Source organism: Branchiostoma belcheri, unplaced genomic scaffold, assembly GCF_001625305.1.
Source record: "Branchiostoma belcheri isolate BF01 breed outbred unplaced genomic scaffold, Haploidv18h27 scaffold10, whole genome shotgun sequence".
Lineage (NCBI taxonomy): Eukaryota > Metazoa > Chordata > Leptocardii > Amphioxiformes > Branchiostomatidae > Branchiostoma > Branchiostoma belcheri.
The window spans coordinates 3,253,477-3,270,804 of NW_017802380.1; the positions used below are offsets into that span (position 1 = coordinate 3,253,477).

General features: G+C 39.9%; 2 protein-coding genes across 2 annotated transcripts in view; one reads left to right on the top strand and one right to left on the bottom strand.

The window, feature by feature from the left end:
• Positions 1–17,328, top strand: part of LOC109470337 (pseudouridylate synthase 7 homolog) — a 29,190-nt gene that overhangs the window by 4,381 nt on the left and 7,481 nt on the right. Inside the window, exons 10-17 of the mRNA XM_019769260.1 lie at positions 8,762–8,823; positions 8,945–9,114; positions 9,557–9,689; positions 10,099–10,215; positions 10,606–10,675; positions 10,878–10,937; positions 11,074–11,165; positions 11,441–11,595. Of these exons, the coding sequence (XP_019624819.1) occupies positions 8,762–8,823; positions 8,945–9,114; positions 9,557–9,689; positions 10,099–10,215; positions 10,606–10,675; positions 10,878–10,937; positions 11,074–11,165; positions 11,441–11,568 (832 nt within the window). The 3' untranslated portion in view covers positions 11,569–11,595. The remainder of the gene's footprint in view (positions 1–8,761; positions 8,824–8,944; positions 9,115–9,556; positions 9,690–10,098; positions 10,216–10,605; positions 10,676–10,877; positions 10,938–11,073; positions 11,166–11,440; positions 11,596–17,328) is intronic.
• Positions 11,862–15,461, bottom strand: LOC109470987 (hydroxysteroid 11-beta-dehydrogenase 1-like protein). The gene is made up of 6 exons (XM_019770110.1): positions 15,263–15,461; positions 14,850–14,980; positions 14,236–14,347; positions 13,679–13,879; positions 12,962–13,128; positions 11,862–12,434 (listed from the first exon to the last, which is right to left on the bottom strand). Exons 1-6 carry the CDS (start codon positions 15,342–15,344, stop codon positions 12,210–12,212), a joined length of 918 nt encoding a protein of 305 aa, XP_019625669.1. The 5' UTR covers positions 15,345–15,461; the 3' UTR covers positions 11,862–12,209.

Below are 17,328 nucleotides of genomic sequence, written 5' to 3' on the forward strand. Positions count from 1 at the left end.
TTTGACATATTCCTTGTTTACAGTTATTACATATTAATTATGTAAAGGATAAGTAAGGAGAAACCTAAAATACTTATTTATTACAACACTAGAAACACAGCTTTTGAATGCATCTTAGGTTCTACAACTCTCCAGACTGTTTCTTAGGTTTGTTCTACAACTTTTACATTCAATACGTTACTCCTGTCCAAAAGTTATCTCCACAACAGAATGGTTAGGGCTTGGTTAGTTGTTTCGCTTTCATTTGCACTCATTGTTGCAGTTTTTTATGAGGGCCTAGAATATGCAAATATTGTAGGAAATCCAGTGAGTTTAATCATAGTTGATAAACTTTTGATGAAAGTTTTAAGCGAAAGTTATGATAAGGAGCATATTACCATGATCATTAGTTGGCTCAGCCACTGTGCATTGTGTGTGTGTGCAATGTTTAAAACAAATTTTAGGTATTGGCATTTGGTACCAATATCAAGTAGTCATTGGCATCAACAGGCCCATTGACATTCTCTGTCTTTTTCAGGGGTTGGTAAAAGTGAGGGGTGTCATTTTTAGCATCAGCTGGCTCATTGATGTTTTTGGTCTTTTTCAGAGGTTGGTAGTGGTTTGGGGCCGTGTGTGAATATAAACTGTCATTCTCTTGTGCCATAGCTGCACCTTTCCAGCGAGGAGGGAGTGGGGGAGGCTCATCTTTGGGAGGATCGTTGCTATTGGTCATCGGTAGATTCCTGACGTTTGAGGATTCAGGGATAGCCTGAGCCAGTCCCTGATCTGTCCGCTCATAACTACTATTTATTACAGCAGTAGCTGTGCTGCTCAAAATATCAGTAGCTATAGGTTTGGGGCCTGAAGAAGGATTCTTGGCCCGCCTCTTGTACCAGATTGTGACAATGATGGAGACAATGAGGACAGAGCCAACAGCCGCACCACTTACAGAGCCAATGAGTATGGGCAGGGGGAAGCTGGTTTCAGGTCTGCAATTATTGTCATGGCTTTCGCTTCGTAGTTTGTCTGGTGCACCTGTGATAGTAATTGGTGGAGTTAACGGCGCCATTGTAACTGCTACGAACTTCCATTGGGTAGTCATAGGCCTGGAGGAAGATGTGGGGCTTGCAATATGTGTTGTTGCTCTTTCACTACTCTTGCTATTACCACGTGAAGAAAAAGTGGGTGCTTGAGTCGATTCATTCAAGGCAACAGGCAGTGTGGCAGATACATGACCTACAGGATGTGCTGTAGGTTCAGTTCTACTTTTCATAGAAGAAGATGTGGATATTGCGGATGATGTGAATAAGGCTTGGGTGTCAACAGGCAGTGTTCCAAATTTGGGGCCTATAGGACGCACTGTGGGTTCGGGATTACCAAGTGAAGGTGCCAGTGCCTGGGTGTTAATATTGGGCAGTGTAGATATGCTTGACTCTTCACAGGTCAGATCTTCAGGATTTATGTCCTTAAGTTTTTTTCCCCAGAAGTGTGCAGGATGGGCACATGTTATCTGGGTTTCAAATGGATGCAAACCGGTCATCTCTTTCCTGAAAGGAATCATCCTACAGTCACACTGCCAGGGGTTGTTGTGGATTTTAACAGTACCAATAGATGACAACATGTGATGAGCAGAAGGGGGAAGGACGGATATCTGGTTTAAACGTAGGCTCAAAAATTGGAGATTCATTAGGTTTGAGAATGCCCCCGGTTCAATGCTAGTTATCTTATTGTCAAACAGGGTCAACCGTTTGAGTTTCAACAGGTTTGACTTTGAGAATATGCCAGATTCAATGTTAGTTATGAGGTTGTTGTGTAGGTACAATAATTGGAGATTAGGTAGGTTTGAGAATGCACCGGGTTCAATGTTAGATATCATGTTAACAGACAGGTACAATTTTTCGAGTTTCAACAGGTTTGAGAATGCCCCTTGCTCAATGTTAGTTATCTTATTGTTGGACAGGTCTAAACAGTTGAGTTTCAACATGTTTGAGAATGTCCCAGGTGCAATGTCAGTTATCTTATTCTTGTTCAGATACAAAGTTATCATATTCTTATACCTTAAGAACTCTGACCGTTTTAAGGCTGTGATCTGATTTCTTCCCAAATCCAAACAAGTGATGGATACTGACAGGTTTTGCGGGATGGCAGGTAGCCCCTGTTTTTTACTGTGACACTCAGCCTTTACAACATTACACCTACAACCTGCCACCTCAGGCATGTTGCACTTTGTTAGTAGGGTGAGGAGAAAAATTAATGTTTCCTTGAACTGCCTTCCCATCTTGTCTTCAAACCTGAAAAAAAAAAAACAGAAGGCACAGATTTATAAAAAAAAGTAAGTGCAGGCCATTCAAGGGTACACTGGACAGTGAGTAGGAAGTATTTGGAAGTGACAGTGGCAGTGAGTAGGAAGTACTTGGAATACTTAAGAAGATTTGACAATATGAAAGTTTTATGTATTATATTATGTAACAGTCTGTCATGGTGCATGCTTTGCAAGTCTCAACTTTACTGGATAAATAAAGAAACATACCGGTATTCATATGCTGTACAGTCAAACTTGTCTAATACAGACATCCATGGGACCAGGGAAAAGTGGTTGTCTTAGACAATTGGTCTAACTTCATTTACAAAATGCAGTAATGGAGCAAGAAATACATGAAAACTAGAGTTCCCCGATCTCTTACCTTCGCCAAATGATATTACTGGGTAATCTTTATGACTGACAAATTATGCTTTGTTCCCCAATTTAACAAATAGGATCCTCATTTTCATGAATTATATCAGTTTATCATATTTTCAAGTTAAATCTCAACCAAAAGACAGTCTTATATTAACAAACAATGCCATTCTAGCATTTTCTCATAAATTGATTCAAAAACATTATGTATAATGATGGTCACCTTCACTGAACTTTCAAATACCACAAGTATGAAATTCCAGGCAGTTATCATTACATAATTATAACATTTTCTCATTAATTATGCAAATTAAGTCTTCATTTACATAATCAATATCTGCCTGTGTTTCTTTCTCAATTGCCAAGCTCACAAGCTTCAATAGTCCTATCTTGGAATGCAGCTGATTTATAGAATTTCCCCATCAATTATGCAAATTACATCCATATTTGCATGCTTGTCACATAATTTATATCGAGCATCATGTAAGCTACAAAATCCAAAAATCATGACGATCCGTCAACTGTCAAGGAATTGGAGGGAATTGGAGGGAACGCTCCCAGAGACAGCCCTGATCATGAGGCAATTCAGTTTTGACATTTGTTAAGCTGTATTTGTTGGATCACTTTAGCCGAAATCTTTTAAAAAATCCCTACCTACCTACCCTTTTTTTTTTCAGGAATGAAACCAGAAATACAACATTTTTTCCTCAGACTTTTATAGCTAGCAGCACTCCTGCATGGCAGGAGCAATAATCCAATTCTTTGCATATTTTGTTAAACATAAATCCCTGCTATCTACAGAAGAGACTGACCTTTGAAGTTAATCCAAAGCTGATATCTTCAGCTGGCTGTGACTCTGTCACCAGGATGGTCCTTCTGGAATTGTCACAGTTGTGCTTGTTGCAGGATGTGTACTCTGACTGGTAACAGCACTCAGTAGTAGCCTTACTTACATTCTCGAGTTGATTGTCTGAGTATCACCATCGTCATCATCGTGAATATTAAGATTCAGCAGGTTGTTTACTCAGGTTGTGGCCTTCAAATTCCTTTTTTGGTCAAAAAACTGTAAAACTTCTAAGCCTTTTTTTGGTTGATTGTCTGAGAGTAGTTACATGAATATTTACATTTTAACAGGTCGTTTACCCCTTCTAGAGCTTTAATAGGTCCACAGAGGGTCACAAAGGTCAGCAGTTATGGCAGAATTTTCAAACTGCCAGTCGTAGTCGTAAAATGATGGCATGGTTTAATTATGTGAAGGATAAGTAAGGAGAAACCTAAGATACTAACTTTTGCACAGCTTTTGCAACTCCCTAGACTATTTCTTAGGTTTGATCTACAAGTTTTACATTCAATTTATTACTACTGTCCACAACAGAATGGGTAGGGCTTGGTTAGTTGTTTCGCTTTCATTTGTACTCATTGTTGAAGTTTTTTTATGAGGGGCTAGAATATAAAATAAAGGAAATTAGGTGATTTTAATCATAGTTAGACTTTTCATTGAAATTTTAAGTGAAATCCATGATAAGGCCACACCAATTTAATTTGTTGGTTCTCGGATTCGCCTCTTCGTTTTTTTCTGATTTGCAAAAAAAAATTTGATTCTGGTCCTGAATCAACTGAAAAATGCTCATGTTTTGCTCCCAACAGTTGAGGAAAGTCCTTTTCTTCCTAGTTGTTCCAATCATTTTCCCATCTATCATTGCAGTGGTTTGATTAAAAGTTCAAAATTCAATGTTTAAATTTTAACCCAGCCTTTTGTGTTGACTTCATGGCTCATTTCGTACCATTTAAGCCTATAATAGGATGCCTAGACCTGTTTTTATTTTTTTTTTCGCCCTGTGGCTTCATATTTTTTCTGAAAAAATCCGAGAACCAACAAATTAAATTGGTGTGGCCTAAGGAGCATATTTCGATGAGTGCTTTGGGTCTATGATGTTTAGAACAAATTTTACGTACTAGTATTGGCATTTGGTACCAATATCAAGTAGTCATTGGCATCAACAGGCCCATTGACATTCTCTGTCTTTTTCAGGGGTTGGCAGAAGTGAGGGGTGTCATTATTAGCATCAGCTGGCTCATTGCTGGTCTTTTTCAGAGGTTGGTAGTGGTGTGGGACTGTGTGTGAATATAAACTGTCATTCTCTTGTGCCATAGCTGCACCTTTCCAGCGAGGAGGGAGTGGGGGAGGCTCATCTTTGGGAGGATCGTTGCTATTGGACGGTGGTGGATTCCTGACATTTGAGGATTCAGGGATAGCCTGAGCCTGTCCCTGCCCTGTCTGCTCATAACTACTATTTATTGCAGCAGTAGCTGTGCTGCTCAAAATATCAGTAGCTATAGGTTTGGGGCCTGAAGGAGAATTGTTGGACCGCCTCTTGTACCAGATTGTGAAAATGACAGACACAATGAGGACAGAGCCAACAGCCGCACCACTTACAGAGCCAATGAGTATGGGCAGGGGGAAGCTGGTTTCAGATTTGCTATTATCGTCATGGGTTGTGCTTCCTGGTTTGTCTGGTGCACCAGTGATAACAAGGGGTGGAGTTAATAGTGCCATTGTAACTGTAGTGACCTGCCATTGGGTGATCAAAGCCATGGAGGAAGATGTGGGGCCTACATTATGTGCTGCCCTTAAGCTTGCACTGCTCTTGGAATTACCAGGAGAAGAAATAGTGGGCCCTTGAGTCGATTTATTCAAGGTGAGGGTTTGTGTGGCAGATGGGGAGCCCACAGCATTGCTCTTCATACTGACAAGTGAAGAAGATGTGGACACTACAGCTGATGTGATTTTAAAGGCTTGGGTATCAACAGGCAATGTGGCATATCTGGGGCTTACAGGACGCGCTGTAGGTTCAGGATTGCCAAATGAAGGTATCAGTGCCTCAGGTGATGTGGAAAAAACCTTGGTATTAATCTTGGGCAGTGTAGATATGCTTGACTCTTCACAGGTCAGCTTTTCAGGATTGATTTCCTTCAGCTGTTTTCCCAAAAAGTTTATAGGATGGACACATGTTATCTGGTTTTCAAATGGATGCAAACCAGTCATCTTTTTCCTGAAAGGAACCATCCTACAGTCACACTGCCAGGGGTTGTTGTGGATTTTAACAAGTTCAATAGATGACAACACGTGATGAGCAGAGGGGGGAAGGACAGAAATCTGGTTTAAGTGTAAATACAACTCACTGAGCTTCGGAAGATTTGAGAGTGTACCAGGAAGAATCTTGGTTATCTTGTTAGAGTACAGGCTCAGTTGTTTGTGCTTGAGCAGACTAGAGAATGTCCCATTCTTGATGTTAATTATGTTGTTGGAGTGCAGGTTCAAGTACTGGAGATTAGCTAGGTTTGAGAAAGCCCCAGGTTCAATGTTAGATATCTTATTGCGAGACAGGTCCAACCTTTTCAGTTTCAACAGGTTTGAGAATGTCCCATTCTTGATGTTAATTATGTTGTTGGAGTGCAGGTTCAAATATTGGAGATTTGTTAAGTTTGAGAATGCCCCGGGTTCAATGCTAGTTATCTGATTTTCAAATGGGGCCAAATATTTCAGTTTGAGAAGGTTTGAGAATATCCCAGGCCCAATCTTAGTTATGTGGTTTGTTTGTAGGTGCAAATATTGGAGATCAGCTAGGTTTGAGAATGCCCCAGGTTCAATGTTAGTTATCTTATTGCATGACAGGTCCAACTTTTCCAGTTTCAACAGGTTTGAGAATACCCCTTGCTCAATTTTAGTTATCTTATTGCTATACAGGTGTAAATGTTTGAGTTTCAACATGTTTGAGAATGTTCCGGGTTCAATGTTAGTTATTCTATTGCGAGCTAGATTTAACGATCTGAGTTGTAACAGTTTTGAAAATATCCCAGGCACAATGTCAGCTATGTGGTTGTGTTGCAGGCCCAAATATTGGAGATTCCTTAGGTCTGAGAATGTCCCGGGTTCAATGTTAGTTATCTTATTCTTATTCAGGTGCAAAGTTATCATGTACTCATACCTTAAGAACTCTGACCGTTTTAAGCCTGTGATCTGGTTTTGTCTCAAATTTAAACAAGTAATGTATGTTGGCAGGTTTTGAGGGACGGCAGGGAGCCCCCGTTTGGTACAACCGCAGGCCTTTATGTCATCACAGGTACAATCTGCTGCTTCTGGCATGTTGGGCTCCTTTAGGAGAATGAGGAGAAAAATGAGCATTTCCTTTAACTTTCTTCCCATTTTGTCTTCACACCTGAAAAAACAGAAGGCAGGAATTTAGAAAAAAAAAGTGCATTCAAGGTGAACTGGGAAGCCTTAGGGTGAATGTGGGATAAACAAGAGAAGTAGGTAGCCTGTGTTTTCCTCTCAGCCATGAGTTAATGACAGGGAGCGGCAACCTTTAGGGCAGGCGGCTGCCAGGAGTGTGATTTAGTCAGGCTAGAGGAGGGGGTAGGCATCACATCGGCAGAACATACCAGGCTCAACATACCGCACCTGCACGAAACCCGTATGTATTGTGCATAGCACTTAGGCATAAGGTCCTATTCACGCTAATAATCCGTCTGTAGTTTCCAAATGTTTTGCCGGAAAAGATGTCTTCTGCAACAGGCAAAATTCTGATGCAACGTAGACCCTAGCCTTTTTTTTTTACAATTGACCACTGGCAAGTCATGAAATTATGAATCTGATATCTGAATTTCAAACCCTTTTTTCAAGGATTCTCACCCTCAGAACCAAAATTTCATTGAGAAAATCGGGTGAATTATATTTAATATTATATTACCAGTAGTCCTTCCCCCACAAGCAAATGGAGGGAACACTCCCAGAGACAGCCCTGATCATTAGGAATTTGGTCTTTACATTTGTTAATCCGTATTTGTTGGATCACTTCAGCCAAAATCTAAAAAGAGAATCCCTACCTAGTACCTACCAACCCTAGTTTTTTCAGGAATGAAACCATGCAGAAACACAACATTTTTTTCCTTGGCCTTTTATAGATTACAGCCCTCCTACATGGCAGCTGCTGCTAATAATACAATAATATTCTTTGCATCTTTTGCTAAGCTTAAACCTCCGCTGGCTACTGAAGACACTAACCTTTGAAGTTTATCCAAAGCTGATACCCCGGTATCTTCAGCTGGCCGTGGTTCTTCTCACCACGATGGTCTTTCTGGAATTCTGTCACAGTTGTGCTTGTTGTAGGATGTGTACTCTGTATCTGTATAGTCGGTATAACCACCTTTCGGCGTAACACGCCAGCTAAAACACAGGCATAACACACCAGCTACTCTGACTGGCTACCGTGTAGTTGTGGCAACAGCACTAAAGGAGCATTACTTATATGGTTGAGTTAATTGTCTGACTCTGAGTATCATCATCATCATGAATATTAAGATTCAGCAGGCTGTTTACCCTGAAGGTTGTGGCCTTCAAATGCCTTTTTTCGTGAAGCAAGCTGTAAAACATGCAAAAAAACAGTTACTAAATGCAACTGGAAAATCCAAAATCATATCCAGTTGCTTGAGTAACTGTTGTTTTTTTTTTGGCATATCTTATTACCTAAATGTCTAACTTTCTCCGGCAAGCTGTAAAACTTCTAAGCCTTTTATTGGTTGATTGTCTGAGAGTAGTTACATGAATATTAACATTGTTGAATATGATGAGTAGGCGTTTCACTGGTACGCCTACTCATCTGTCGCACCAACAGGAGATTCCAACAACAACATTTAACAGGTTGTTAACCTCCTCTACAGCTTAGTAACTTTTGCTATACTATTTTTTGGGAATAAACAGACTTTTTAAAATCATGCTCTTAAGATTGTCTTTGAGCAAATGTAAGGTTGGACCAGTTATCTTAACACATCAACTTCTCAATGCACAGTTGGATCATCAACATGTTTACATTCAAAGTATTCTACTTTTTCTTTGATCACCCACGCATGTCAGAACAGCTGGTTTGTTTCACCTTCACCTTATCTTGTCGTCCTTGTCTGGAGGTTTGGTTTGGAATAGCTAGAAAATAATAATATTGGTCAAAAAGCCAGTTTTCTGCCTGCTCACATCGCCTCTGGAGGGCAGGAGCCAGTTTTGGAAGCTCAACAGTCCAAACTTTCATTCTTGTTCCTTTTTCTTCACAGAGCCCTGCTACACAGTAAGTGGGAAGAGGCAATAGAGCTCATCCTGAAGCCAAGGGAAGGAGGTAGGATAACTTTTCACATTAATTCATAGTTCATAACTTCCGGAAATCCTCGAAAACTCAAATCTTGCAGATGGCACATCGATTGCAAGTTTATGTCCTCTGTCTTCCTGCAATACCACAGAGCACCAGGAGGGGGCAGTGTCAGCCTGCAGGGACTACTGGTGGAAGACGAGGGATGCCAAGGGTGCTCTGGAGAGGATGCCGAAGAGAAATATGTCCAAGGATATAGAGGGCCACCTTCTGCAGGGGCTTGTGAAAAATGGGAAGGACTTAGTGGGGGCTTTGTCATCTGTGAGTTTGGGATGAATCTGTTGTGTGGTTTCATGTCTTTGGTTGCAAATCTCAACCTTCTGAATCTGAATCTACATTGTAATAAGTATATAAATGTACATTTAAACATTGTTTGTGAGCCACTTTTTAAGTGCAATGGTGGTAACACAGCAAATTTCATAATTATGATAATAATTAATACTATAATTAGTTTCTGTAACTGTATTACAGTTATAAGAAACTAGTTGCATACTTAATTATAGTTTGGAGTTTATTCTTTCAAGTTTATTGAGTGTATTAAAGTGATAAATATACAATACGTCTTGAGTGCTGTTAACTGACAAGATGCTGCACATGGAACATTGTGTTATGATTGAGTGCTAAGATGTATTGTTGACTGTACATGACCAAACCTATTGTTTAAAGAGATTGGTGCCTTTTTTGATTCGCCCTGTATTCCCAGATCCCCAGGAACACCCGGATGCTGTATGTTCACAGCTACCAGAGCTACATCTGGAACAGTGTGGTGAGCAGGAGGCTGCAGGAGTACGGCTTCCAGCCAGTGGTGGGGGATCTGGTGCTGCAGGACAGGAAAGGTTGGGCGTTTTCTCTTACACAAGTCTTTTTTATTAGTCAAGAGTTCATCAGAAGGATGACGGCTGAGACTATCAATTTACCAGTTTCGACTTTTTATTCCAAAGTCTTCATCAGAAATGGAAAGAGTTGTACAAGTCTTTTTTACTCTTAACAGACGTGTGTCTGTCCACTTCACAAACAAAGGTAAACATTATAGCTAGTATGTTAATATATAGCAAAAATGTTATCATTCAATTTATCAATTGTATTATAGTTCCATGCTGAGCAGCTATCTAAATGTTTCACTATTTGCAGTTACTGTGTTATCTTTTCAATCTACATGGAGCTTGTTGGCATGACCTGTTAAACATTTATAGGTGCCACCCAAGAGATGTTTTGCTGACAAATGAATTGGTGTGTATTGTACAGATGGAGACCAGAGGGCTGAAGCTAAGGCGTTAACAGAGGGAGACTTAGAAAACTGCACCATCCACGATGTTGTTTTTCCCTTGTTTGGATATGATGTCATCTACCCACAGCACAAAGGTACAGCTATGAGACATCTCAGCATTTATAGTTCTTTTCTGCTCATCCTCTCATGCCAGGTCTGTCCCTTGTATGAATCAGTCACCAACCAATCAGATAACCCCCTTGTAGTTGGAGGGAGAGTTACCAGCCAATCATGTTGCCTCTTGACTGTAGGTGGTGACGTGATTGGCTAGTGACAGCTGGCCATCGTTACAAGCTATTGATTGCAATGGACATTTCAAACTGTTATGATTTAACATAATGGGTGACTGACAAAATTTTGCTCTGTTCTGTCCAGCTGACAAATTGGTAAAACATTGGACAAAAAGAAATCTGTTGTTGTGTAATTCTTTTCCTGTGACTGTGTGGTTTCACAAAAAGTTCTGTAATTTTCTGTGTTGTGCTCAGCTGAGGAGTGGTATAGAGAGATGCTGTCAGTGGACCAGCTGGATATGGACAACATCAGACACAAAGTCAAGTCAGTCTGGCAATTAAATCTTCTTTAATTTCTTCATAGGGTGATATCCTGTAATAGGAAAATATTGTATTATGGCTTGTTAATGCCCTTTTTTTAAAGTTAGATCTAAACATAGTGTGGTAGATCCTGAATTGTGAAATAACTGCAAGCAGACAAGACTTTTCTATGGTCAAAAACACTTTGATTGTTTTCATGTTTCCAGGGACTACTCCTTGTCTGGTGCCTACAGGAAGATCGTCATGAAACCAACAAATTGCAAATGGCAAGTTTTAGATGTTGTTAAAGCACCTTGCTTTCGTGACATTTGAATGCCATTACCATGAATTACTGATGGTGTGTATAAGAGTTATCACCTTCTAATTGCTTTTATTTTGGTTCCATTCTCATTATACATGCAGGTCAGTCATGTATTATGATGATGTGAAGATTCCGTTGATGCTGACAGACAAAGACATTCTGGATGGAAAAGAAGCACCTTTAGCTGCATCAGGTGGGAGCAGTCACTGTGACTGTAATTAGCTTGAAGTTTCAATTTTGTGTTTTCTTAATTCTCATCTGCACATGTGTCATGATACTTAAGCAAATATTGGAAAGTCTACTTTATTGTCAATGGATAAAAATTTATTGATGACAGTCACTATAACTTATATATGTAATTCTCGAAGTTTCCATAGCCAGAAAGCAAAGAAATATGATCAACATCTTTTCTTATGATACTGTGCCAAAAGTTTTGGATTATTTTTGTGTGTTTCTTGTGCTCCCTAGAAGGGAAGATGAAAGCCCTGAAGGTTGAGTTCACCTTGCCGCCCTCTACCTACGCCACCATGGCCCTTCGGGAGGTCCTGAAGACTGACACGTCCAGCGGGCACCAGGCTCTGCTCAACACACAGTAGTCAACAACAGGAACCAACATACAGAAAGTAAGGAGAGGAGACATGCTGCACAACTTTACATCATTACTTTGTGTATTGCTCACACATAGCACCAACTTTTAAATTATTTGAATTTAGACACTATTTGTTTTAATGTAGACACTACTGAATGAATGAATGAATGAATGAATGAATGAATGAATGAATGAATGAATGAATGAATGAATGAATGAATGAATGAATGAATGAATGAATGAATGAATGAATGAATGAATGAATGAATGAATGAATGAATGAATGAATGAATGAATGAATGAATGAATGAATAAGACTTTATTTTCGTGTCGTGCGCTTTCCCGCGCCACTACTAGTATTAAGCATTGCTAACCTTGATAATGAAATCAAGTTTGAAGTTGAATATCTGTGTTAAATATATTAATTTATTAGAAATAAAGGTGCATGTAAATTTGGCAGTTGTAAGTGTTGGTCAGTCCCTTGTCTCAAGTCAAAACCCTATAAATCATACTGTTTTGTTTCTATTTTATGTTGAGCACCAAAAGTTTTTCCTGCACACCTAAATTTTAGGTTAGCCTCCAAGTGCTACTATTCCTGTCTTATCTCTCATAACAGACAAATACAGCTAAACATACAGTACGTTCTTACTATTCTAACAATGGTGACCTGTCTAATTTCTTTGGGCCATCAATCACACTTAGTTCTAAAAAGTAGTCTGCAACTTGTGGGAAGAAGTCCCAGACTTTGACCAGAGTCCAGATCTGTCCCCAGGGATAGTACACCTCTCTCTGTCCAGTCGCCCCTCCTCGGATGATGGCCTGTGCAGCGCTGGAGACAGGAGCCATCTGCTGTTTGGTGTCCAGTCCTCTATCCTGGTGTGAAACAGCAGTGGGAAAATGTTTTGTATTGTTTCTATGAACCCTCTTTCCACAAGAGGTTGTGACCAAATATTTGATAGTCTAAGATCGCTCAACCAATTTCATTGGAGTGTGATGCAAGATGTGCAAAAAGTTTTGAAAGATACTAAAACAAATATCTATCTATAGTATTATATAAAGGACTTTTTTTGTTTAAAAAAATCACTTCTTTACCTATTCTTTATCTATTAGATAACTAATTTTTCATTTGTTGTCTTTGAAATCATACTTTTCCATCTTGCATCATACTCCATGAGGTTGAGGGTCACCAAAGACAATTTTGGCCACTGTAGAAATATGAAGCCTATTATAATTTAAGTACACCAACGTCGATGACTTGCAAAACCACGGCCCACAGCTACCAAGAAATATAGATCTGAACTGGAAATCTGCTCAGAAAACATCAAAATCAGTTTTAGTGTTGTTACAGACAGTTCCCTAGTATCATTACAACACAAAGTAAACAGTAATACAACACTTACGTGGATTGCTTTCTTGCCAAGTACTGTGTCAATGGCTCCCAGCACAATGTAAGTGACAGAGACATTGGATTTCTGGATGTGAAGCTCTTGCCGTAAACTGCTGAAGAACCCATGCAGGCCAAACTTGGTGCCTGAGTATAGTGTGTTCAGAGGAACACCGAATCTGCCTGGAAAAAAGTGGAAGAGTCAGTACAAGTAACTGTTACATGTCCATGCAGTGGTCTTTTCTTGTGATTGCATGGTGAACCAAAGCTTAAGCACTCTTAGGCATCCTTATGCATATGATAATCTGTTGTTGAACAAAACATAGTCTGATGAACTGAACACACAGTCACTGTCAAATATAATTACAGTGCCTTTTTGGCATAATAGTACATGTGGATAGGAAGGATAGAAATGCTTATGGAAGCTCTGTCCACCTCAGTCAAAACATAGGATGCAAAAATGTGGAAAACAATTCACAAACTCAACAGTTTAACTTTCTTTCATATTCACTTTCACAACAGCCTCTACCAGGCTTTGGGAAGTACCTGAAAAGAGAAGAAATTGGCCACATAGACAGATTATGTCAGGGGAGTTGGTCCACGCAAACAGTTCCCTTAACACGGGCCAATGCCTGGCATAATCTGTCTATTAATAATTTGGCCAGTTGAGTAGAGGCTATACTTTCAGTGCACAGCCTTTATCCTGCAAATTTGAATGAAAATACCAAATTACCTGCAGCTGACCCCACCACAACAATGCTGCCACTGTTCCTGTGTAAGGAGGGTAAGGCGAGGGAGGCCAGGCGGAGGTAGCTGACATAGTTGGCCTGGATGTGCTTCTGGGCATAGTCCATGTCCCCGTCCCACAGGAACTGGAAGAACTTGTTGTCGATTGTTGATGCCAGGTGGTTGATCACCAGAATATCAAGTCCACCTACAGAAAACAATACATATATCACAATGCAGTAACTTACCTCGGGAGCCAGACTAGTATCTGGCCGTATAATGGCCAGTTCACTAGTGATAGGCCTGACTCTAGTCTGGCTCCCAGGGTAGTTGAGACTGTGATTCAAGAAAAAGATATAATGTTCAGTCATCAAATCCATTGTCAAACCAAGATGGGAGAAGGCTGATGTTTTGTATTTGTTAAAGGATGAACTCTATGGTGACATACAGTTGCTATGCAACATAAACGTTGTAATAATCATCATGTCGGATTGATATACATGGATATTCCCTCCTTCTTTTATTCTGGAAAGTTTGCTGTAAGACTTTTTTGTGCTGTCATACCAAATTTCTCCTTTGCAGTCTGGATGGTCCTTTCACAGTCCTCAGCCTTCCCCATGTCCCCTGCTACATACAGAGCCTCCTGGGCACCTAGCTCTCTCATCTTGGCCACTACCTGAAACACCGGGTTAGTGTTAGACCAGATTGCTCCAGAAAAGTAATTTCCATCAGACTAAAAAGACTTAAAACAAATCATTTGGGGAAGACGATTTGCCAGGGGAGTTTTGGGAATAACGTTTTAAAGTTATGGTTTAAAATTTGAGGGGCATGGGTTAAGCTTTTATTAAATTAGACAACCCTATAATGGCTTGCCCTGCTGCTCAAGCATATTCATATCCCCAATGTTGTGCCCAACATATGTTGGGAAGGTTGGACTGTTTTCTCATGAATGCAATACTGATATTTTCAGGACTTTTTAGACAATTGTAGACAAAACAACACCAATTTCCAAGAGGATGTGAAATCCCAGCATAGGGAGCAATAACAGAACTGCCAACAGGACGAGGGTTTTAACTTAGAAATATTTTCCTTCTGTTTTTTTTAAGAGTAACAGTTTTTTTTAAACTGAAGTTTTAAGACAATCCTGTCGTTATCACTTGTCATCTTTAGTTTAATACCTCCTTCAGCCTGTTCTCCCTCCTGGCTGTGATGAGGACCTTTGCCCCCATCTGAGCGTACTCGTACGCCATCTGTTCCCCGATCCCGGAACTGCAGCCCGTGATCACCACTCTCGCACCCCGCAAGGACTCTTTCGGGAAATCAGAAAGATGTTGGTCAACTGATTTTTAACTGGTCTCTCTCTAACCTCTTAGTATTGAGAAATGTCAACTAGATGCCCAGCATCAGTTTTTCATTGTCACAATCATTGACCTTATCTCTGCCCATACACCAGATTTCCTAAATTCAAAACTAGAAAAACAAACCTAGTAAAAGACCATTGAATGCTACTTCACTCTTCTTTGATGCCAAAGGAAGATGTGAAAAGTCAAAATGCCATACCGGTATGTTTGCCAGATTAGTGTCTACATACCTGGGTCAAAGCTGGGTTCATATAAGATGTACCCAATTCCTACAGCAATCAGGGATCCCAGCAACCACAGTGTTCTTGCCATGGCTGCAGTTGGGGAGTGTGTCGCTGACTGTACGGCTAATAGCGTGATTTACAGGACTTCTACTGGCACATGGGAGTAAGGGGCATGTGTGTTCACAACTGCCAGCATCTTACGATCATCATGCTTTCATGCCTATTCCATTTGAAGAGTTTGTGGGGGCTGTCGGAAAATTGTTCGACCCCTCTTCCTTCCATTTTAATTTCAATACCCCCAAGTAACTTAATGTACTAAACCCCCCGTCCAGAGTCTTGTACTTACTGGAACACTATAATAAATGGCCCTGATACAAAAAGAGTTCCACTCCTTTTGTAATCTCTCCCCCCTGATCTTTTTGACAAATGGAATAGCCTCAGCTTACAGTAATGCTTAATTTGTTTACTTTATACAATATATAGTACACTTAGGACAAAGTCTGCTGGAGGGAGTGGAACACTGTTGGTTAATGATTTGCCAAGTAAAGTAAAGCTCGGTGAGTCAGGCTTGTCCCATTTGTGTTTATACTTCATGAGTAGAGATACTGTTCCATGCCTATTCATGTAACATGTAGCCTTGAAGCCGTAGCCTTCCAATATTGTTACCTACATGGTTGAATTCAAAAAGAAGCCGGCAGGCAGTATCAATTGTTCAGTGGGTAAATCTGGTGACCCTGGAATTATAGGTCAAATCAAGAAAAGTTGTCCAACAACGAACTACATGTACATGTATGATGATTTTTTCACTGCAGGCTTAATCTAATATGTAAAAGACTTACAGCACTGACCATTAGCCTGAAACCTTAACTAGCATTATTTTCTCCCAAAATCATGTTGTTGTTTTTGCTTTGCACATATTTAAAGTCTTTCACACAAATCTTGATAAGAAATTTCAGGAAGTTAAACATCCATTTTCAAGCTTCTTGATTTTACAAAACCTCAACAGTTAACTGTACCTGACCCACAAGTTAGAGGCACATGTGTTACAAATATTATCAATAAAGCAACCCTTGCCCAAGAATATTATATTGTATGACATTGCATTTTTATGCACATGCATAGCCTTAGAAAGATTTTGTTTCCTACACAGCTGCATGGTTTGATTCTCACACAATACTTGGTCTGTCCTGCAGGGAGTTTGTCAGACCCTTTCATGAGTTCAGTGTTCATCTGTTGTTCTCCATCTTGTGAGAGTTAGGCATGCATACAGAACTGGTGACCTGATGGCAGGCTGCCAGGTGCCCCTGTCCTGTGTGTAGTGTCATGTCTGTCTGTCTATCTTTATTGCAAAATGTCCAGAAAATGTTTAAGCTGTTTGGCATAAAATGTTAAGTGCCTTGTAGTGCTGAATGAATTTCATTGTTGACTGCATTAGATTCAGGAATGAATAGATTTTGAACAATATGAGTTATATTACAAATGTATATGGTGAAACTTATACAAAGTTAAACTTTCTTGTTCTTTCCTGGACAATTGCAATCAGTAATCTTGACTCAAGCCCATGTTTATTTTCACATATTAATTGTATGATAATTGTGTCATTGTGGGTGACCTGGTATGTCTCTGTCAAAACAAGGGGAATAGCTAAGGGGAGGTCAGGTAGCTGACTTCACTAGCTGGATTCTTGAAGCATGATGCTAATATTTGCCAGCACTTTGTAAACTGACATGCATTAGCACAGAGCACCATGACAGATGGTCAGTCAGTACAAAGATCCGGAACAGTTACTGTGCTTTATTGCCAGCTGCAGACACTCTATCTCTGTCGCAAACACCAAAGCTGATCAATACCCTAACTGTGTTAGCAGATATTCACAGAAGCCTGTACAACATCCCAAAATGAAATTTTCATAACATTACATCCTCCTAAAAGCATTGAAAGGTTTTTACATCAGATTCTATGATACCTAAGAAAATGGGAAGTATGTTGCCTTATATAAGGCTACCTTGGTATTTTTGACCCAGTGGTAAAATGAGTTGTCCAAAGTTTTTAAAACTTTTGAAATGATAACG